Here is a 23,427-nt window from a genome sequence, read left to right on the forward strand (position 1 = left end):
TCAGATAAAAAGGGTACGGAATTCAAAATTTCTTACAATTGAGGGGGTTATCATACATTTTCCAGCAAACCAGTGAACCACTCTGCGTCCTGATAAAACCATTTCTTCCGACACCAGAAAACGAAACCCACAAAATAAACCAACACAAATGACATATGCCACGTCATCCAAACCAGTATCCGTACAGCGGAACTAACTTTTAATAATTAATAATAATAATAATAATTATACTACAATAATATTTTTAATTCTGCAAATATAATCTGCACGTTCCGTCATGTTTTGTCCTTAAATTTTTAATTTAATATAGTTTTTATATGAATATTTTAAAATATTTTATCATATCTTACGGTTTATTTTAATTAACTTAATAGTGATATAACGCTGAGGTGACAACGATGTGATAATATTATAGTCGTGGTAAAATCTAAAATGTTACTATTGTCGTATCAACGTTATATCATTATCTAGTCTGCTTAAAAGTTTGAACAAAAAATTACAATAAATTAAGATATGAATATCAAACTGTCACTCATTTGATAAGTTGAGGACCAACAGTGTAATCTGGCCTATAAAATACATCTGACTAATGATCTAAAAGTTAGTCAGACTGTGACCCGGTGTATAAAGCAATTTGATTTAATCCTTTGAAGCGAATAAGTCAAAAAACTGTTTTGAACTGTTAGAATTAGGGGTTCAATCATGGAACTCATGAGCTAGTCCGATTTTAATCAAACTAGCTGGATTTTTATTATCAAGTCATATTAATCCAACAACTTAAATTGAACTAAGTTGATTTTATTTTCTATTAACATAGATTAATTTTATAAATAATAAAATTTAAAAATCTATATCTATTTAACTTGATTTAAAAATTAATATTTTATAATTAAGTATGATACTACAATAAAAAATACATGTATATTTTTCTATAGATAATAATATTAATAATAATTAAATATTTATAATGTCATGCTGTCGTCACTGGTTCAATCAGTTGTTGTCTTTTGATCCAATAATATTTTTAGATCACTATTTGACTCGATTTTTAAAATATTGCATCTAACGAATCAAAATTTGATGTCGAAACCTTTATTATAGCAAATTGCGAAGTGCGGTGTATGAGAAATACTTAAATACTCCTAAAATATTTTCAAAAAATCGCTATTTGACCCGATTTTTAAAATGTTGCGTCTAACGAATCAAAATTTGATGTCAAAACTTCCATTACAGCAAACTACGAAGTGCGCAGTGTATGAGAAACACTCAAATATTCCAATAATATTTTCGAAAAATCGCTATTTGACCCGATTTATAAAATGTTGCGTGTAACGAATCAAAATTTGATGTCCAAACCCCTATTACAGCAAATTGCGCAGTGCATGAGAAACACTCAAATAGTGTACGTGACATATTTATGCACCGGGCGCAGGGAAAATTTGTCGTACACCGAGTCACTTACGCGGTCACTCAGTTTTAGGTGCGCATAATTCGCGGGCGCGTAAGTGGATATGTTCGGTATATATGGCATTGAAAGCTCCACCCAACATACCAAAATTCTCCACCCCCTCTCCTCGCTAACGTGCGCACCTCCCCCCACCCCCTCACGCTATCGTGCGCACCCCCTCCTCCTCCTCCTCTTCCTCCTCCTCTCCTTAACAATGGCGAGCTAGGGCATCGTCCCTCTCTCTCTCGCGGGCGCGGTGGGGTGGGGGGGCTCTTGAGATCGATCGAAACGAGAGGGGAAGGGATTAGGGTTAGGGATCAATCGTGGCTAGAGATGTGGGATGCTGGACGCGCTGATGAGGCTCCTATCGGCGTGCTTTGCGCCCGCGGCCGCCGGAGGTGACGGGGGCGGCGGAGGAGGAGGAGGAGGGGGAGGGGGGGCGGAGGAGGGGAGGAGGGAGGGGTTGGTGTGGTACAAGGACATAGGGCGGTGCGCCGGGGGGGAGTTCTCGATGGGGGTGGCGCAGGCGAACCAGGTGCTCGAGGACCAGAGCCAGGTCGAGTCGGGGCCCTTCGGCACCTTCGTCGGCGTCTACGACGGCCACGGGGGCCCCGACGCCGCGCGATACGTCTGCGACCACCTCTTCCGCCACTTCCGCGGTGAGACCCCGCGATCCTCGGTCGATCGCCTTTTATTTGCGCCAAATTTGATCTTCTTTTGTTTAATTCCATGTAAATGTGCAATATTTATATATATGTTATGAATGTTTGGTTTCTATACAATGCAATTTGCTTGAGTTAGCTTGTTGCAATTTAGGTGTGTGTTACTTATAATAATAGCTTACTTCTTAGGAGACTAAGCTTTAGTAGTTAGTACATGTTTATGTTGGTATTGTTTATGTTCTCAAGTTATGAATGATTAGAGGTAATGAGTGTGAATTGTTTCATTGTAATGCTATTATATAATTGTGAAGCTCATCTTTGTAGAGTAACGAAGAAACGGAAATATGGTTAGCAAATATTTTGTTTTTGTTGTTGTCCAAATATAAAAATGGAGTTTGCAACCAATCGGACTATTGTAATGTTGAGAAAAATCATCGAAAGTGTCTTTTATTATATAGAATGTGGGGGAAAAAAAAGAAAAGAAAGTGTAAACAATGAGCCAAATTAGCACTTGGATTTTGCTTATAGGTTTATGCCGTTATGGTTGTCTGATTAATTTGGTGGATTTATTCATTTAGAGATTTCGTCGGGCCCACAAGATGTGACGGCTGAAGGCATCCGAAGGGCATTCTTGGCTACTGAGGAAGGGTTTATCAGTCTCGTCTCTCAGCTATGGAGCACCCGGCCGGACATCGCGACTTCTGGCTCCTGCTGTCTTGTCGGCGTGATTCGCCAAAAAACTCTTTACATTGCAAACTTGGGTGACTCTCGTGTTGTGCTCGGTAAAAAAGTTGGGAATACCGGAGAGGTTGCCGCCATACAGTTGTCCACCGAACACAATGCGAACATGCAGGAGGTGAGGCAGGAGCTCAAGGCGCAGCATCCTGATGACCCTCAGATTGTGGTTCTCAAACATGGAGTTTGGAGAATCAAAGGCATTATACAGGTCAGTAATTTGCCATTTTGTACTCTCAGTTACTGTGTCACTTGACTGTTTGGCCCTCCTACAGTTGTGTCCTCATTCGATTCGATGAAATGTCTTCTGAGTACTGCTATCAGAAACACTATATTAGAATCTTCCCCCAAACAGCAACAGCTTCTCTCCGGAGTGACAGTAGAAGCTGGAGCTTCTGCTTTAAGGGCATAGAATCCCATTTCAGCTTGCTATTGCAGCAGAAGCTTCAAAAGTTGCTGTTTGCCAAATGCTCTACTAAAGGGGTTGCAGTTGAAAGAAAATGCTGAAGGGGGCCCCACCAACATGCAATTAGTTTTATAACCTATATATTGTCGGTAGGGATTAATATCATTGGTTTTACATGTTTATTTGGATAACTTAAATTTTTTGTTGTTTATTGCCTTTTGGTTAATCAACATGTGTTGATGTATTCATTACTATGGCTTAGTGAAGTTTGTTCTTTGTTTTCCGGGTCAAAGTGGTGATGAGTTAAGAAAGAGGTAGAGGCGGAAAACCGACACAGCTAGAGGTGATTAGGAAAGATTCAGTTCCAATTTGTTTATGAGAGGGCAGAACTAAGACAGAATCAAGTTGCGAAAGGGAATATGTGTGTGTTTCTATTGAGGATTTAGGACGAAGGCTGAATTGATTAAAATTGGTTGCTAATGTCTGTGTTTTGTATTGTTGTTTTAGTCTGTGAAAATACAATTGTACTTTGTTCAGAATCAAATGATGTAATGTACTTTGTTCTTTGTATAATACCACTGACTCTGCTCTCTAAGAATCTGGGCTGTAGCTCGTGTTTATGGACATATTAAGTGCTATAGCGACTAAATTTTTTTTCGCAGCTTTAATACTTTTGGACTAGAATCTGATTAGAGTCCAATGGGTTTTAGTATTTTTCTTCCTTATTTAGGCTCAACCTTGGCATGATTGTAAAATGGCTTATCTACTAGGAAACCACTCATGACACTTAAGCCGTATCTCAAGTATTTTGGTCTCTATTGCAGCAAAAGCAGAAGTTTACTTTTAGTTAAACTTATATATTTTAGGCTTTATTTGAAGCTAGTACTGTACTTGTGTGGCCAATACTTCTATTGCAATGTTACTGCAGGTTTCTAGATCTATAGGTGATGCATATATGAAACATGCCCAGTTTAACAGGGAACCAATCAACCCCAAATTCCGAATTTCCGAACCCATGAGAATGCCTATCTTGTCTGCGAACCCCTCTATTGTCTCTCATCATCTTCAACCAAGTGACTCTTTCCTCATATTTGCTTCAGATGGGCTGTGGGAACACCTAAGTAATCAGGAGGCAGTTGACATTGTTCACAATCATCCCCGTACAGTAAGACTCGGTCGTTATTGTTGTTAGTTGCAACTTCTCATTTTGATTTTCTTAAATTATATTATCTCTTTCGCTTCTTTTTTATCTATTGTCATGCATTATTTGATTTTGGGGCTTTTACATGCATGTCTCTGCAAAATCATCTCTTTTGATTTTTCTTTCTCTATATACCCTCTCGAGTGTTCAGTTTCTTACAAAATACCCTTAAGTTGGAGGTTCATCCAGTCCATGGGAGGGTACACTGGTTTTGTATTAGAAACTTCTTTCTATAGTGGCGCATTTATTGTAAGAGGTTTCTGAAGGGCATGCATTGAGAATCAGCCTTTTACTGGATATGTGTGTAAAATAAGCAACTTTGCAGGGGTCATATGTAAATCTATCTAAAAATTTAAATATTGTTATGATTACAATTATTTTCACATCGAGATAGAAAAAGGCTCGTAGATGTAATTACATGTGTACACTGACACAAAATTCGCATCTAATACTGACCACTTTTGGGCCTTTAGGCTACTTGGATGCAAGTTATCTTTATTCTTTCTTTTTTTAAATGATATTTAATAGTGACTTGGTAACTACAAATGCCTATTTCATGTCATGCAAACATTTTACTGTTTATAAAATTGCTAGCAAATAAAACCACATGGATCTATCTTTGGAGGAATAATTAATGGCATATTCTGATCTATTTCGTCAGTTAGGTTTCATAGACCGTCTGATATCTCCTCTCTGAAAGGCCCACAAGGTCAACTTTTCATGATATTCTTGTTCATGCTGTTATATCGACTTATACTTATTTAAGAGTTTCCAACATGCAGACAAGATTAAATGCAAGGCATTACCTTTATACTATTCTTTGATGAAAAAGATGAAACCCCTAGGCCTCATTTGATAACCTTACCTTTCCTGTTGTCTTCTTTGAAGTGAAGTTCTATGTGATTGTATCTGCCAATGGATGGACTTGTCTTTTCTGTTTGCTGTTTGTCGGCTTGAAATCTTGCCATTTTTGAAAAAACAAAGAAGTAAATAATAGGTAGTTCTACACTTCTTTGTTTTCTTATCACCAAACAATCCCCACAAATGTGAAAATTAGGAATAATCCACCGTCTTGTGGCACATTCAATCTTGTAAAATTTGAGTATAAGGTTTAAAAAAAAAAAGAAAAACAAGAATAGATTTAAAGTTGCTTAACTGAAGGAGGTCTTATAGTTAGCTTTGTTCCCCCTTTTGTAATCTGTCGCTCACTGCAAAACTCTTATGCCTTTTTTAAAATTTATTTAAGAAGTGCTCGTGTCATATGCTACGGGTTTACCTGGCAAAATCTTTATAATGCTCTGTTGCACTCACCCAAGCATCAAAGCAGTTTTGATTCTTTGCTTGCTTGCTTTGTATTTTGAGTGTTCAACCACCATGTGGTGTATGGAAGCTGGAGCAATCGATGCATTTGTGCTGAATCAAATGTCTTAAGCAAACTAAACAAATTAAGAATCTGGTGGAAACAATAATAATCTATACTTTTAGGCTACATTTGGTTCGGATATAAGTAACAATTGCTTATTTCAGGGATAGATACAAGTTCAGGCATAAGTAGGAACTAGACTAATTTTGTGTTTGGATGAAAATTAGGTTGTTCCTGGGAATAAGGTAAATAGTGTTTGGATGGTTCGATTGGAACAAGAGAAATAAAAGTTATAATTTTAAATTAAAATTATTTTATCTAATTAATTAATATTAAAATTTTACTTAAAAATAATTTAATAAATTAATAAATTTATTAGCTATGAATATTGTATAAGATAATGAAAATTTATTAATTAATTAATTAAATGTAAAAAATAATTTAACTTTTTAATTAGTTAGTAAATTATTTTAGTTAGATAACTAGTAAAAAAATTAATTAGATTAATAAAAATATTAATGGATGATCAATATAAATATTAGTTTATAGATAAACATATTAAATTATTAATAATTAATTAGCTAATTAATTATAAGTAATAAATAAATAAATTATTTTATTATTTAAGCGATGGATAATGATTTAAATATATTAGTTAAATTAATTAATGTTTAATACCATAATTAAAATATATTAAGGCTTTAATTAACCTTGTTCCTACTTGGAAACAAGCTTGTTCCAGCAAAAAGGTGGAATAATAGTTCTAGCCTTATACTGGATTATACCGGCTTATTTCAGGGACCCGAGAATAGTAGTTCTCAGGTACGAAAATTCTCATTTGGGAACAAAGGGGGGAATAAGGGCTTATTCCCCCCTTTGTTTCCTAACCAAACACTGCCGTAAGGCCCCATTGTGACAATCGTGTTTAGCACATCTCTTTCGTTTACTTAAGAACGTTGTAGTATTTGGTAGATGAAGAGTATTATCAAATAGCTAGAAAGACATATCATGTTTAGCCTTCAAGTCATTCTTTTGGGGTAAGAAAAACCAACTAGTACGTGAAAACACTATTCTATTAAATCACAGATGCCATGACCTACTAAGGAGCTAAAGTCAAACTCTTAGGCTTCCAATCACAAAAGAAATCATCATCGCACTACAGTTATCTCTGGGTAACTCGTGCTGAAATCCAATTAGGGCCTAAAAATGTAGGTCATACATAAATATTTGCGTAGTGCAGATGTTGCTTGTTTCTCCATGTTTCTTTTTTATCTGTCGCGCTCAATCTTGCAATTATTTGCTGTAAGTCACTGAAAAATTGGATAAACTCTCGTCAGTTATGCTATGAAGAAGGCTGTTATTGTGATTAGAATCCAACTTAGCACTTCTGTAATGATGAATTCAGAATCTGAAAGAGGATGCTTCAGTAACATGTGACCATCTGATTTACATGACTAAATTGTTTTACATGGATGGAAAGTTTTTTTGTTTTTGGGAGGGTTTTTGATTAGAAAGCTGTTAGTCATTGAAAAGCTTTGCCAGGTTGACACTGTGATTTGCACCGTATAACTTCTGCTACGTTTTATCTCATTTTGAATCAGGGAAGTGCACGGAGGCTAATAAAAGCCGCTCTCCATGAAGCGGCGAGAAAGCGAGAGATGCGCTACTCCGATCTCAAGAGGATCGATAAGAAGGTCCGGCGGCATTTCCACGACGATATCACCGTTATTGTCGTATTTCTAAATCATAACGAACTAATCACAAAAGGTGGCTCACAAGGGCCTTATTTATCGGTAAGAAGTGCTTTAGATCATTGATCACCGCTGCTGATCAGCGAGCTCCGATCGACATTAGATGTTCGATTCGTAGGTCTCTTCTATCACTGTTTGTTGAAGTTGTTGTGCACATAAAATCGATTGTTGCTTATTTATTACAAGCTCTTTTTTCTTTTTTTTTTTCCGTGTACCGGAATCTTGATCGTGGATAAACATCGATTAGTTCTTCTCATCTGGGCCCTTTGTAGATTTTGATTTAAGAAAAAAACAAGAAGAGAATCTATGAATTATTCCATTTTGTAATTCCATTTCTTTTGTATTAAATGATGGAAATGCCGATAAATATGAAACCCTACTTATTGATTTGTTTAGCGATTGTTATGGAACTGGAAAAATCGAAAAATTGAAAAACGGAATCGTATAATCGATGTCGAATCGTTTAAATATCTTTTATAGTTTCCAATATTTCCATATGGTTTGTCTCTAGATCAAGGATCAAATATTATTGTATGATTTCCATTGGGCTAAAAACCAATTGATGTGAATGTTAAATGATGTGTAGAGTTTGTTTGGATGACAAAATATTTGGATTTAGATACATGTTTTTGTGCATTTTATCATCATGAAAAGCTTCATATTTTTAAATTGTACCATAACATAATACCGTAAAATGCTATTTTGGTTCCATACAAGTGTCAAAAGTAGAAGCTCTAATGCTTTTCGGACCCACTTTATTAAGAATGCAACGATGCATAAGCTTTGGTGTTAGATTTAACTGAGAGGAAATTAAATAATTATGTGAAATAATTATTTCTTTTTTAAAAAAAATAAACTATCAAAAAACGGTATTTCTCTTTTTAAGGGTTAATTTCATTCAGGTCTCTGCAAATATAGTGAATGATAAATATATTTCTACAAAGTTCAACTTTCATATGTTGTTCTTGCAAAAATTCTGATGTTGTAAAAATTCTGATGTTTTCAAATATGTTCCTCTAATTTGTTGACGTTAGAGAACTGTTAGTGGTCTGTTTATATTTTTAATTTTGCCATCACAAATATATTCTTCCAAAAGCCATAATAGTATATATAAAAGGGTAAAAATGTCAAAACTAATCAGGGTTAAGAATTTAACCTATGGTTAACTAAAATTTTCTAACGGATTCTAATGGCAGGGACATACTATTTGAAAATATCAGGACTTTTGCCGGGACATCATACAAAAGTTGAGCTTTGTAGGAAAATATTTGTCATTCACAGTATTTATAGAGGCCTGTATGAAAATAATGAAATTAACCCTTTTTTGAATATTTATATACGACATTTTGTACCAATACTACTACATTGAACATTGACAATGGTGCATATATACTTCTTTGACAAGTGATGATTACAAATAAACTAATCAAACATGGTCTAATAATACAAGTTACTAATCCACTATTTATGCTTACATTTCTTAAGGTCGAAATCGCATGTCGGAGCCGACAAATGATCTCCGATCGACACGCAAGAGAGATTATCGACACAAAAGAACTCATTAAGAGTAATTAAATTATAATGATGTCTCTCATAATCCACTTACTAAGGATTAGGGGAGCAAATCCCTATCCTAATGCAAGATGGATATGAAATAAATTAAAGAGACTAATATGTTATTATTATGTGTTAATAACAAGGGCTTATGGTGGGTTCCCTATAGGGAAACATGTACATGCATACATGCAAAACCCTAGTAAGTGGCTAACCACTATAGAAATTAATGTATGGAACATGCATAGGGGGACCCCTTTTTTGGTCACCTCTTTTGTTGAGCTGGAATTAATAAGGATGTGAAGGCCCATTTCCACTTCACAATGGAGAGAATGAAAGTGAGAGGGGAAAAATCCAGGGTGTTTTTTGATGAGGAAAAAAAAAGAAAAAGGAGAGAGAGAGAGAGAGAGAGAGAGAGAGAGAGAGAGAGAGAGAGAGAGAGGACGCGGCAGCGAAAAGCACATGGAAAAGAGCGGATGTTTATAGAAGAAAACGGAGGGATGTATCCGTTNGTATAAAATATTAATTTTTGTAAAATATTATTATATTTTTCGTACAAATAAAAATTAATAAAATTTGTATTGATAGTTCATATATTCTAAGAAAAATAATTTTTCTTTATACATAATTTATTTATATTGTCAAAAAAAAATTATATGCATTTAATTATTATTTTTAGAAAAAGTGGCGTTATATTATATTTGATATTGAGAAAAGTAAAATAAAAATAAATATATATATTTTAATTGTATGCACTATGGATTGACAGTAAATGAGCATGCAAAGAGTGTCCACATTGGACACGTATCTAACACGGACACGCACGTGTCCGACAAACGGACATGTGAGGCTTACAGAAATATCCGTGATATGTAGATAGAGAGAGAGAGAGAGAGGTACATATATACATGTAGTATGAGAGAAAAATAAGGAGGAGAACTTTGTTGTTTATTGCACCTGGTGCATCTGTGTGTCTAAGCACTATTCCTTTCTAGGGAAAGTGTCGAAAAATCTTTTTTAAGATAAAAAGTTTTCCATGGACAATTTTTTCCTTTTCAGTTTTTCGCATGTTTGGTTCTCGAAAAAAAAAAAAAAAAAGCTTTTTTGAAAAGCTTTTTACTACATTTTATAGAAAATTAGTGTTTTCGCTTTTCTAAAAAAAAAAGTTTAAAAACTAAAACACTAGTTTTTTCATGAAATTTGATAAAAAAAAAGCTTTTCAAAAAAGCTAGTTTTCTTTAGAATCAAATGGGCTGAAAACAAAAAAAAAGGTTTTTAATAAAAAACTTCTTTCTCAACAAGTTTTCTTCCATATTTTTTTCTAAGAAATCAAACAGCCTCTAATGAATCTTTTAATTGAGTCCATCTGTTCTACTATCAATAGTAGATGAATATATTTACTATCAAATTTGTAGCCCTTGGGTCAAATACTATTCCATCTACTCTGACTAAATCTAAGGCATCTAAAAGGCTACAAAGCAGATAGTAAACATTATTCCTTTATTCTAGCTTTACTTTTTTTCGCTTATCTCAGTTCTATTATGAATAATAGTCTCTTATTAGATATAAAATGAAAAACATATGATGTGGAGGATATTTCCATCTATCAACTCAAGTGTTTGGGTTAGGCCTAAGCTCTTTAATATATTATCAGCGCTTGCGCACTGGCCACGTCTTAGTTGCATCTAGTATATAAAGTTGTTTTCGCTACACACTTAGCCGCACTTGAGTTAGTGCCACATATGGAGAGGTATCTTCTCTAACAACATAAGCTTTTGGGTTGGATTCGAGTTCTTCGGCAACTCTTCAATCTGATCATCGAATATCAAACAGAATAAAAGAGTTCTATAATTGAGCGAATGATAGATAAAGATTGAATTATGAGATAAAAATAAATAAGAAATAGCACTACAATGTATAGATGTAATGATGCACTTGATGTAGGCAATAAACTTCCAAGGAGAGAGAGAGAGAGAGAGAGGTGTAGAGGTGGAGGGAGTCTGGTATATAACACTTACACCACATCATCAATAACTAGCCAATCGCATCTCTATATTTGAAGAAAAAAGTATAATAATAATTTTTTTTAATGATCATGATGGAACAGGTGATCTAAGAGGAACAATCTGATTGGCTGGGGACGCCACATCAGTAATATAATCGGTATATTCTAGACTTTTTTAGTAGAGGTGATAGGGATGGGGAAGTAAGAGCTAGGTTAGGTGTTTTTAAGGAATTATCATGTGGATGCATGTGCATTGAGTTAGGAGAGAACATGCCCTCTCCCACAAGCAAACCATTTCATGCCAAACCACCCCCCCTCCCCACCACCCCCACCCCTCTCCCTCTTCTTTAATTTGTTATCATTCATTATCCCCACATCTACATGCATTCATCAAACATTATTTTTTTACTTTTGGGCCATGCCATGCCATTGTATATATGTATGAGCTCCTCCTCTTCAAAACCTTTGTGTATACATCTCTCTCTCTCTCTCTCTCTCTCTCTCTCTCTCTCTCTCTAGTATATATTAGGGCTACAAATATATATAAGGAAGTTGCTTAGCTTGAACTCTTCTTTAAGCTCTCCATTAACACATATATATATATATATACACATACATGGCGACACGAAAACCACGTCGGTCGCGCCGCTCTCGAACCGATACGCATTCGATCCGCGCCACGCGACACCATGCAGCAACAAGAGCAAGAAGAAGGTTCAAGAAGCAGATGGCAAAGACCAAAAGAGCAGGTACTGGAGCCACCACCCTAATTACTACTATGTTGAAGATGACTAGGGGGAGGGCTCTTCTAGAAGGTTCTAGAGAGCCCGTCGACGCGCGGCTTGTCGAGCGGAAGGTCGGGGAGCTGAGGCGGCTCGTGCCGCAGCGCTGCGGGGACGACGAGTCGGTCGGTCTCGAGGGGCTTCTGCGCGTCGCAGCGGATTACGTAATGTGGCTTGAGATGCAGGTGAAGGTGATGAAGATCATGCTCAGTGTGTTTTCTCCAAAGCGATAGTGTAATAATAATACTATTTCTATGATTAATCATCTCTTAAATATATATATAATATATATATATATATAAAATAATTATTTAAACAGTTGTGATTGAATGGATGAAGAGATTTTTTATTTTTTGTTTTTATTTTTACTGTTGAGATTTACATGATCATGAGTCTGTTAAGAGTTGTATAGTTTGGGAGATCTCATGCATATACTATTATATTATATAATATATATATATTATATTATATATATATATATTATATATATATATATATATTATATATTATATATATATATATATATATAGTTGAGCTAGAATACTATCGATAGCAAACCGGCACTTTTGTCACCCATTTGTTTTCGATGATGAAGCCTCCAAATTGACCATTGGCACCGTTGAGCATGATCTATACCATTTGAAGTATTTAGAAATCAAATTTCATACATTTTCGATATTGTTCTCATACCCATCGAGTGGACACAAAAATGAACGGTTGAAAATGAATATTATTAAAAAAATGATGATAGGAGTCTTGTAATCAAGATCTAGAGTATAGATCTTGTTTTAAATAGTTTAAAAAATTTTCTAACAAAAATTCAATTGATTTGGGTATCTTTACGCTGTTAAACGAGAAAACGCCTCATATCGATCATTAAAATTACAAATTTTGAAACCCTTTGATCATTAGGCAAATGATGTCGAAAAGATTCGAAATTTGATTTCCAAACACTTCAAGTAGTATAGATCATATTCAACGGTGCCGATCGTCGATTTGGAGACTCCATCATCGAAAACAAATGGGTGGCAAAAATGCCGATTTGCTATCGATAGTATTCTAGCTCAACTCTCTCTATATATATATATATATATTCTTTTTCATTGATATTTTGATTTCCTATATATTATGCCTTTTATCTATTTATATAATTGTCTCTATGGTTTTTTAAGCCTAATTATAATAATATTTAGAAACTTAATTCAAGTTAGAGTTTTAATTAATTCTTTTTTCTGGAGATATATATAGAAGCTCATTTTTTCGCCGAATTAAATTCGCTCGATATATACCTTCTTGCTGCTAAAATTTTAAAATATATTTAACTAGCAGGAATTAATAAATATACATAATATTTTGAAATATATATAATATATTTATTTTCTCAAAATTTCACCTAAATTAAATTATTTTTATGTCAGCAAACTTGTAAAGGGCTTACATGCATCAGTCATTAAAATTACTGATTTTAACTCTAGTTTTAATCAAATTAATATATCTAACTATATTTAAAAATTGAGGGTTATAGTTAAAAAAAATGTGATGTAGTTGAGAGGGTCTCTAAACATTTTTTTACCATTAATCCCTTCTCTTTTTAGTTTTAGAAACATATAATAGTAAAATAATAAGATATTGTAGGGACAAATTAATAATTTGTAAAATATTTAGGGACATATATGCAATTTTCTCATGGTTTAATTAATACTTTTATTTCACACACGCATTACACATACGGATTGAACGGTCGAGATCGGCCGATCTTGATCAAATCCAAAGGTCTCTACACGATCCGCACATCAAATGGTGGACTCACACTCAGCACCCCCTACTCCTCTTCATCTCCCTCCTCGAAACCCTAGAAAGAGAGAGAGAGAGCTCTAGAGAGAGAGAGAGAGAGCTTGGAGACCTCCGCTTCTCTCTCCTCCAGCTCTCTAATGGCGGCGGCGTCCGCCTCATCGTCGTCTCCTTCTCCCTCGTCCCCGCAGGGGGTGGCGGAGCGGAGGGGGATCCCCGCGGCGTCCTTCGTGGAGGACGTGGAGACCTACCTCAAGCAATCGGGGCTCGACGTGAACTCCTCCCTCGCCTTCCTCCAAGAGAGGTTCCGATTCCACCCTCCTCCATCTAGGGTTTCGGACTCTTTCGTCTTTGATCCCTACTATTAGGGTGTTTGCTACGATCGTGCTGTGTAATCCCCTATTGTTGTGGTTGTTGTTATGGTTTTGTAGTGTTTATTCCATTCGTCCCCTCCTCATCTTCACTTTTCTTCAATAAAGGTTTGATTTTGCCATAATTAACCCTAATTTTCTTTACAAGTTAGGAGTTTTCAGAAGCTTACTCGATTCGGGAAATGGAGCACAGTTGTATTTAACAGGTTTAGAACCCTCTGATCCTGCTTCTGCTTCTGCTTTCATCTGTAGTTACCTGTAGCAAGAAGCAGAAGTGTGATTTTGAGGTCCAAAATCAGAAGCTCTGATTCGGAGCTTCTGATTCTGCTGCCACAGAGCGCTGTGGGGTGAATTCGAATTTCGGGCTTCGACAACACTTTGTCAAACTACATAACACACTATACCATTGCCAAATAGACCCTTATATGTCATTGATTTGTTTCTACTCTTCCAAAAACATGTGAAGTGCCCCGCCTCTAAGACTATATTCGTGTCCTGATTTAAGATGTGATCTTATCCTGATTCTTATACTATACGGATACGACTCTACTTGGCTTTCATATATTTCCGTTGAATTTGTATCCTATTCTAACCGATTAGATTAGTCTTAGTATGAGTAAAAGTGCCCGTCAGTATTATCTGTAGATGACAAGCCGTGGCTTGCGACAGTATCAGGCCTTTATCGATCTTTTCTATCTTCTTCATCTCTTATTTACCAGACCTTTTCACTTACCTTCCTTGCTTTCTGTTACTGTTAAACGAAGTTTCCAATATTTTTCATTGTAGTACTGCTTATGTAAGGATGGAGTAAGAGAAGGAGCCTAAAATTTCACTATCTGTCTAACAATCTTATTTTTGTGCATTTATCGATGCTAAAAATTAATCAATTGGTCATAACTACAATGTCAATTTGAAAATATTAGGTAATAACATGATAGTCAATTGTAACTCTGTCGATTGAGCATCATCAAAATCTGGTTGGTAAATCTATTGATATCACTGGAAGTCCGTAAATGTGGGAATGCAAAATCCTTGAACATTTATTTGTTTGTAAGAAAACACTTGGCAGCTCAAGTTATTTCCCTTATTCTATGGTTGTAAATAACTTGGCGATACTTGACGTTAGTCCTACAGAACTTGTCCTTGAATAAATTGTACCCTTATTATTTTAATGCGCCTACATCAAAGTACGATTTCGGCAAGATTTTTATTTATTTATTTATTTTTATTTTTATAAGCTTACTATGATTTCTTGTGAAACTAGTTGATTTCTGAGCTGTAGTTGTTTGGAGAATCTTATTCATGTTTATGCCAGTAATAATGTATAGACTATGTTGTTCCATTTTCTGTACAAAAAGATTCTGTCCTAAACGTTAACTTCCTTCTTTCCAGGCTTCAGCAGTACAAGATAGTTGAGATGAAACTTCTAGCACAACAAAGAGATCTTCAGGTACCTTCAACTTCTTTGCATTTTTCTGCAAAAGAGAAAGAAGAGAAAAAAAAAAGAAAAAAGAAATGGAAGAAGGAAAATGAAAAGGCTTAATGCAGAACCCCCCCCGGAAAATAGCTCCATATATGCCTTTTGTCCCCTTGTTGAAATGAAAAATCCAAATATCGCTCTTCAATGTTCCTCCGTCTCTGCCCTGCTCTGTCACATTTTTTTCACTCAGGAATTGTTGGATAGTCGTTATATAATATGATTTGGAATGCCATTTATACCCCCCCTGCTCAGGGGAAAGATCTGGTGGGGAGGGGGTTAAGTGCTAATAGTCTAAACATTGAGATGGTAATGTAGGTTTATTTTGGAGTTAGCAAAGTTCAATGGCACTATTTTCCGCACTGGTATTTTGCATTTTAGCCAAAAGAAAATGTCAGTGTAAACATACTTCTAGTTGATCCGCCTATCCAAGGTAGGATCTGCTTCTCATGTTTTTCAAATATTTAAATGATTTGAGGATGTTTTGTTAGGAAAGTACGAAGAAAGTATCCAACATTGCATCCTGTTATGGTTTTCTACCAGTTGGAAATGAAGAGGTTCCCTGTTTTTTTTTTTTTTTTTTTTTTTTCCTGTTGCTACAGGCAAAAATTCCAGATATTGAGAAGTGCTTGGATATAGTTGCCACATTACAAGCTAAAAAGGGTTCTGGTGAGGTTCGTTTCATTTTCTTCTTGTTCTACGATTGTTGATTATAAGATTAGAACTTCAAATAAGGCCGTTGGATGATTCCATTTCTTTACAAATAATTCGAACCTGCCATGCAAGCTGAAGGGCATTTCGATTATCGTACCCTCGACGTTGCAGAGTAATGTTAATGTAGAAACCGAGGTCACCATATAAAATTTCAACACCTTCAAGAGAACTGCTTTCAACCGGGTCCCGAGGCGTGACAGTTAATCTAGAAATTTACCGTCTGGAGAGTAGGGATTATCTAATTTTGCTCATTAGATATGCATGGAACTGCTTGAATCTTTTTCAGAAGATTGAAAAACTCTAGTTTTTATGCTAAATATTCACTTCGCTCCCTGCAATTTGTTGGACGAGCTCAAAAACTCATCCATCTAGTACCTTTATGCCATGTTTTTATTTTCGTTAGAACTCACGTATCTTGATCCATAATCTTCCACAGCCAGTATATTTTTCGAATCTTTTTTCTCCATAAACATCCTCGCCAATATGTGGAACTGTACCAGCAGCTCTGCAAAATCAGTATATGTGCGGTGCCCTCACATATTTTCATGGCGTATATATGCAAGACTCATCGCAGCCATATATGACTGGCGTCCCAATTTATTTATGCAGGCCCTTATTGCTGATTTTGAAGTTTCTGAGGGGATCTATTCACGTGCACGAATTGAAGACGCTGATTCGGTGTGTCTTTGGTTGGGAGCAAATGTGATGTTGGAGTATTCTTGTGAAGAGGTAATATTTACTCGTATATCGCACAAAAAAAGAGTGCTTTTTGAGATAATTCATTTCTATTCTGCAGGCCGACGCTCTTCTGAAAAAGAACTTAGAAAATGCAAAAGCCAGTTTAGAAGTCCTTGTCGCTGATTTGCAGTTCCTGAGAGACCAAGTAACCATCACTCAGGTACTCTCGACTCGAAAATTCTTGTAATTTGCTACTAATTCATAACTCGTTGAAAATGATTTCGTTTTTAGGTTAAGTTTAGGGACAGTTCATGCCTTCTAACTTTTATTTTCTCAACTAGTTTATTCCGTTATTTTACATAATTGGAAATGGTGACTTTTCAATTTGTAGCATAGGGAGGATAAAGTGTTCACTAAATGCGATTACTGTCGCTTTGCTAGTCACAATTTCTACAAAAATGAATTTGGGATGACATTTACAGAGATAAGTGGAAAAGAAAAGAAAGAAAAATCACGGTCGATGATAATCAGAATTTACATTTGCATTGTAGGTCACGATCGCGCGGGTGTACAACTGGGATGTTCACCAGCGACGAACCAAACAAGCCACAAAAGAAACATGAGATACGCATCTGGCGCTTTCCGACGCTGCAACAACGGGCTTCTGCCGACCTCTCCATCCCCGCGCCTGTTTTTGATCTTGTCGCCATTACCGACGCCGTTTCTCTCATTGTAGAATGTTTGTTTAAATCCGTCGTTGGGTGTTGTTTCTCTTTGAAATTACGGTTATCGGTGTGGATTAAACTGGTATTTGTAGGAGATTTTATTATGTATTCTGCGGCGAAAAAGTTCAGAAGATCTGAGATTGGTATTACTGCTGGAGAAAATTTTCCTGTTTGTTATTTTTTTTTAAAAAAAATTACTATTAAAGTGAATGGTAATTTAGGTAAAAATTAATTTTCTTTTGCTGTTTGTATGTATAGTATGAGAACTAACCGTTCTTTCAATTCATTTGTTTATTTGGTAGAAAGTAAATAATGTAAATATTAAAAATATGAAAGATAAATTAATATTTTATAATAATAATAATATAGGGTGAAGTTAATTATGCTATTTTAGAAGATAAACAGTAAAAGTGACATATTTTAATATAAACTATTGATATTTTAATATAAACTATTGCCAAGTTTTTGGTAACAACTTTTTTATAAAAAGATATATTCTAAAGTAAAAGTTGTTTCTAATTGTTTTTTTTTTATTACCAAACAAATTCTTTAATTAGGAAGTTCACAAATAATTTATAATTTATTTCCTTATTATTTATGAAGAAATTTTTATGTAACTAACAAAAGAAAATACAACAGTTATTACTGGCCAATTTGCATAAAAAATTTATTAATTTTGAGATTTTGCAAAAGTAGGCCGTATTTTTCGATTTTACAGATTCGGACCAAATTTTTAGAAAATTGAAAAAAATACGCATATTCCCTATTCGCTTGCCTTTTTTCATATTATTATTTTTTGCTTTTTCTCTCCGACCATCCATCGCCGCCTCCGCGGCCTTCTGCGATAGTGCATCACTACATTTTTGTCCTTCGACGTCGTCTCCGCGGCCCACCGTGATGCTAACGAGGGCAGTGCTGCATCGTTCCGCCGGAGAAGGACTCGGAGTCGCGGAGGTGGAGGAGCCGATGAGATTCGAACTGAATCTACAAAATTTAAAATAGTGACCACTTTTTACAAAATTTCAAAACTAGTGAGTTTTTTTTTTTATGCAAATTGACAATTTTAAAAAAAACGCAATCAAACTGATTCAAAAGTGTTGGAGCCAAACAGTGAACTCCACGACTAAATTAATAATAAAACTAAATATTAAATCTTTTTTTTAAAAAAACTTATAATTCAACACGGACGGGTTCGACTCGCCCCTACACGCACATCCCCCTCCCCGTATAGAGAGAGAGAGAGAGAGAGCGCCGCCCCTCCGTCGCCGCCGCCGCCGCCGCCGCTCCCCGCCGCCGCTCGCGGCGCCGCGTAGAGGTACGACGATTCCCGACCCCTCACGAATCCGACCCTTCCTCTGTAACGATTTGTGCGAGGGATCCTCTTACGAATCGCAGTTGGTGCCGTGGATCCCTTCCTATTCTCAGTTCTAGGGTTTCTCGCTACGATTCCTACTTGTGTTGTGGTATCTTAGGTTGATTTACTGTAATTGCGATTTTAGATACGTGTACGCACTGATTGTTTGAATAAATGCTCAATTACTTCGAAATATAACCTAATAATGTTGTTGAATATGCGAATTTGTTAAAAATGGATTCTTTAGGTATGAATATGGGCTCCTACAAAGTTAATCGATTCAATTACGTAGTTTGCACTTGCTGATAATGTGTTTTAGTAGTTGCAAGTTGCACAGATGTAATTTTCTTATTATCAGAGATGATCTTTTTCGCGAGAGAGGAGTTTCGGCACTATGGTTGATTTTGTTTTGTTTTGAAATTAGAGCTTCAAATGCTTGTTTACTTTTTAGCAGGTTCTTTGTCAAATCAAAAACTGTCTTGTTTTTTCTCTCTACTTTCTCTATCTTCGCTTTCAGGTTTTTGTTCCCTCTCAAGGCAGCTTTTTTATATAATAGAATCACTTTCTCTACCATTGTAATCAAGGATTAAAGTGTCGTGGCGCGGGGTGGTGCCGAGAACTTGCTGATGTGCCTATCATAAAGTACCTGTGTGGCGGCATATTATGGCATGAAATATTTTTTTTGGCAGTGATATTATAATTGCTTAATATATATTTTTATCAAATTTTTTGCATTATATTGAGATAACTACTTGCTAATTCGAAAGGAAAAAAGATTTTGAGCAGCGTCATCGGCGGAGGGTCATATCGTGCCAATATTTTGTTGGCACAGTATGGCACGGTGGGTACGGCTTATATCGATAGGCACTTAAATCCTTGACTGTAATATATAGTCTCTGTTAGACGTGTGGCATGTCCAAATAATTTAACTTGGTTTCTAGCAACTTATCCTCTAAGAATTCTGCTTATAACTTGTTCCTGATACACGTATTTTATCTTTCTAGTAATTTTGGCGATCCATCTTTACATCCTTTCCTTTTCCTGGTGACATATTGTCTTGAATTTGCCTAATGTCCCAGTCGATAATTTATAGCACTTGAGGGTTATATGTAGCATATGTTGCTTGCTTAGTGTTTTGTGTTAGACACCTTAGCTGCTATGTTGTCGTTGTCTTCAGGGCTTGCTGCAAAATTACTTTTCGCTTACTATTTTACATGTTTCATTTCCAGGATTTTGTGAAACTTTGTAACCAACTTTGCATATTCATGAGAAAACGATCTTGGTTCTGAAATGTGCAATTTATGATAGTGTTGAGAATAACAAAGGCTGATTTGTATCGATGAATGAGTATAGGTGAAAAATGTCAACTGCTAGGGAAAGAGCTCCTAAAGAGAATGTTGCTCCTGTCATGTCGCTAACTTCCAAAGGGAGTGATATTGGCTCCAATACTTTGGTTTTAGAAGATAGCAAGAAGTTGAATGAATCGATTAAAGATGCAAATGCCACAAAAGACCCTAAAAAGGATGAAATTGTGGCAGATGGAGCAGTTAAAGAAGACACTACTGTTGCTGATGAATCGCTAAATAATATCACTCTCTTGGATGCCTCGTTACCTGAAAATTTACAATCAGACCCTAAAGTTGGTATGTATTTCCATTCAGAAGAGCAAGCATACAATTTCTACAACTCCTATGCTAAGAGAAGGGGTTTCAGTGTTCGAAAAGGCCATCTTTCTCGGAGGAAAGATAATAGCATACGTGATCGACATTATGTATGTAGCAATGAAGGCTCGCGCCAGGAGCACCGTACACATGTTACTAAAAAACCCCGCCCACTTGAGAGAACAAACTGTTTAGCTCGAATTGAGTTCAAAGTGAACCGAGATAATTTATGGGTCATCAACAAATTTTTTGATGAACATAATCACCCCCTTGCGAGCCCTAATAAGATTCACATGCTAAGATCTCATAAAAGGAAATTACCGGTTCAACGGGCTATCTTTACAGAATCGGACTACTATTATGGAGTGAAGCCCACTGCAGTTCAGGAATCTAATTTAGAGGAGTCTCGTGGTATAGTAGATGTTGGGGTTGTATTTAAGAACCAAAGCCATTGTTTGAGCTCGAAAAGATTAAGGGATCTCGAGAAAGGAGATGCTCAATTCCTTTTAGATTTTCTCAAAGCTAAGCAGTGTGAGGATCCTTCCTTCTTTTATGCCGTCCAGTTGGACGAAACAGAACGTCTTACTAACTGCTTTTGGGCGGACGCACGATCTATAATTGATTATTCCTACTTTGGTGATGTGGTTTTATTTGAGACGACCTACCGGTCTAGCAGTTTTGACTTACCTTTTGCACCATTTATCGGCATAAACCATCATAAACAGATTGTTATATTTGGTGCTGCGTTACTCCTTGATGAAACCGTTGAATCATTCGTGTGGTTATTTAAAACTTTTTTGGCTGCCATGTCTGGAAAGCAACCGAAAACCATTTTGACGGACCAGTCTGCCGCAATAACAAAGGCAAGTACTATGACATTTTCGAGCTCGGATCATCAATTTTGTTTATGGCATATACTTTATAATGCGTCGAAACGTGTGCATAGTTTATTTATGCGAGAGCCCACATTTCAAAAGGAGTTTGAGAATTGTATATTTGGAGGGTGTTCTGAAGATGGTTTCCGAAAAGAATGGGATAGCCTTGTGAATAAGCATGGTCTTTCCACTAGTTCATGGTTAAACGACTTGTACGCTGCTCGAGATAAGTGGGCTTTACATTATCGTCAAAACTCATTTTGTGGTACGATGACTACGAAAAAATGGACGGAATATATGGACAATCTCTTTAAAATACATTTCTATAGAAAATTACCTCTTACCAAATTCATGGTCCAGTACTTCAAATCATTAGCTCAACTTCGCGAGAAGGAACTGCACGAAGATTATGAATCGAGGCAAAGTAAACCAGTTCTGCTGGTCGAGATACCTATGCTATCAGAAGCAGCAGAGTCGTATACAAGAGCAATTTACTCGGATTTCGAATTTGAATACAAGAGTCAGCTTGCTTGCCTTTGTGAACCGGTTGCAGTCGATGGATCGGTATACACTTTTAGGGTTTCTGTTCCCCAAAAACAGATTAATGGGATTGTCGATTTTAACCCCTCGGAATCCACAGTCACGTGCAGCTGTAAGAAGTTCGAGTCCTTCGGTATTCTATGCATGCACGCATTGAAGGTGCTTAACAATAATAACATTCTATACCTGCCTCCTCGCTACATATTAAAGAGGTGGACAAAGTACGCCAAGGAGGGGATAGCATATCCCGAACATCACTCCGCAATCAATTCAAATGCCCAAGAATCTCTTCTTTTAAGATATCGGCGCGTTTGCCATAAAGCGGTTAACGTCGCCGTCAAAAGCGCGCTTTCCAAAGATGCCCTAGTTTTCCTCGAACACGGGCTCGACAGATTTTTCGAGGAGATGGAGAGTTTGTTGCATAATATTCCATTTAAACAGGCGGATGATGCGAATGTTTTGGATAACATGGGGCAGAATTCGTTAGGGACGAGCAACATTTGTTTCGAAGGGTTCGAGTTTTCTGCGAGATGAGTTGGACCTGTAACATGCATCAGAAATATACAAATGTCACATGATTTCTTCAAATAACGCGAGTTATGTACTGTTTGTAGAGTATCAAGATTTTTTGCTCTTTAGACACCTAAAAATCTTTCTAGGGTTGTCAGCAGATTGTATTGTAAATAAGAAAGTGTATAAAGAGTCTTTCTGCAAAACATTCAAAGGTCCATTTCTTGGTGTCTTTTATACATGAACTGCAGTTATGGAAACATCTATTCATTCATTAACTCTTGTGAGTTTCCTTTTTGTCTTAACTTTTGATTAGAATGAATGCCTTTTCCTGTAAAGAGAAGCTCCTTTTGTGCCAAATAAGGTAGGTACATGTATTAACATTCTAAATATGTATGAGGCCCCACTCAAAGAAGTTATTGTATTGACAAATATGTACTTCTATACGAAATTGACAATACATTAATAATACATATGAGCAAACATATATATATATAGGCCACATTATGTGGACCCAAATGTTGGGGTCTTGTGCATTTAAAATAGAAGTTGAACTAGAATACTTTTATTAGCAATCGAGCTTCATTGCTATTAATTTATTTTCGATGTTGGAGCTTTTGAATCATCGATTGTCATTGTTAAACATAATTTAGACCATTGGGAGTATATAAAAATTAATTTTTATGTTTTTTTTTCGATATTATTCTCTTGTGCATCAAGTAGACACAAAAATAAATAGCCGAAAATAAACATCCTTCAAACAGTGATGGTAGAATTCTTATAATCGAATTTAAAGATTTTTTTTAACCAAAATTCACTTGATTC

The 23,427-nt window shown here is 36.0% G+C and overlaps 4 protein-coding genes across 4 annotated transcripts; all 4 read left to right on the plus strand.

Moving 5' to 3' along the window:
* On the plus strand, positions 1,551-7,913 carry LOC109719485 (probable protein phosphatase 2C 42). Its single transcript, XM_020246208.1, has 4 exons — positions 1,551-2,106; positions 2,688-3,055; positions 4,179-4,415; positions 7,416-7,913. The coding sequence occupies exons 1-4, from the start codon at positions 1,788-1,790 to the stop codon at positions 7,629-7,631; spliced, it is 1,140 nt and encodes a 379-aa protein (XP_020101797.1). The 5' UTR covers positions 1,551-1,787; the 3' UTR covers positions 7,632-7,913.
* LOC109719834 (transcription factor UPBEAT1) lies at positions 11,539-12,169 on the plus strand. The gene has a single exon (XM_020246663.1). It carries the CDS (start codon positions 11,741-11,743, stop codon positions 12,137-12,139), a length of 399 nt encoding a protein of 132 aa, XP_020102252.1. The 5' UTR covers positions 11,539-11,740; the 3' UTR covers positions 12,140-12,169.
* Positions 13,729-17,844, plus strand: LOC109719828 (probable prefoldin subunit 3). Its single transcript, XM_020246648.1, has 6 exons — positions 13,729-14,001; positions 15,461-15,518; positions 16,148-16,219; positions 16,869-16,988; positions 17,056-17,157; positions 17,489-17,844. The coding sequence occupies exons 1-6, from the start codon at positions 13,838-13,840 to the stop codon at positions 17,558-17,560; spliced, it is 588 nt and encodes a 195-aa protein (XP_020102237.1). The 5' UTR covers positions 13,729-13,837; the 3' UTR covers positions 17,561-17,844.
* On the plus strand, positions 18,926-22,907 carry LOC109719534 (protein FAR1-RELATED SEQUENCE 5-like). Its single transcript, XM_020246276.1, has 2 exons — positions 18,926-18,977; positions 20,246-22,907. The coding sequence occupies exon 2, from the start codon at positions 20,377-20,379 to the stop codon at positions 22,624-22,626; it is 2,250 nt and encodes a 749-aa protein (XP_020101865.1). The 5' UTR covers positions 18,926-18,977; positions 20,246-20,376; the 3' UTR covers positions 22,627-22,907.

Source organism: Ananas comosus, linkage group 13 (assembly GCF_001540865.1).
Source record: "Ananas comosus cultivar F153 linkage group 13, ASM154086v1, whole genome shotgun sequence".
In the NCBI taxonomy this organism is placed as follows: domain Eukaryota; kingdom Viridiplantae; phylum Streptophyta; class Magnoliopsida; order Poales; family Bromeliaceae; genus Ananas; species Ananas comosus.

Excerpts from the sequence above, each read along its gene's own strand:
- LOC109719534 (XM_020246276.1), top strand. The coding sequence starts at position 20,377 with ATGTCAACTGCTAGGGAAAGAGCTCCTAAAGAGAATGTTGCTCCTGTC.
- LOC109719828 (XM_020246648.1), top strand. The coding sequence starts at position 13,838 with ATGGCGGCGGCGTCCGCCTCATCGTCGTCTCCTTCTCCCTCGTCCCCG. Across the intron at positions 16,989-17,055 it reads TGGAGTATTCTTGTGAAGAG|GCCGACGCTCTTCTGAAAAA; the intron begins GTAATATTTACT and ends TCTATTCTGCAG. Across the intron at positions 17,158-17,488 it reads ACCAAGTAACCATCACTCAG|GTCACGATCGCGCGGGTGTA; the intron begins GTACTCTCGACT and ends TTTGCATTGTAG.
- LOC109719834 (XM_020246663.1), top strand. The coding sequence starts at position 11,741 with ATGGCGACACGAAAACCACGTCGGTCGCGCCGCTCTCGAACCGATACG.
- LOC109719485 (XM_020246208.1), top strand. The coding sequence starts at position 1,788 with ATGCTGGACGCGCTGATGAGGCTCCTATCGGCGTGCTTTGCGCCCGCG. Across the intron at positions 3,056-4,178 it reads GAATCAAAGGCATTATACAG|GTTTCTAGATCTATAGGTGA; the intron begins GTCAGTAATTTG and ends ATGTTACTGCAG. Across the intron at positions 4,416-7,415 it reads TTCACAATCATCCCCGTACA|GGAAGTGCACGGAGGCTAAT; the intron begins GTAAGACTCGGT and ends ATTTTGAATCAG.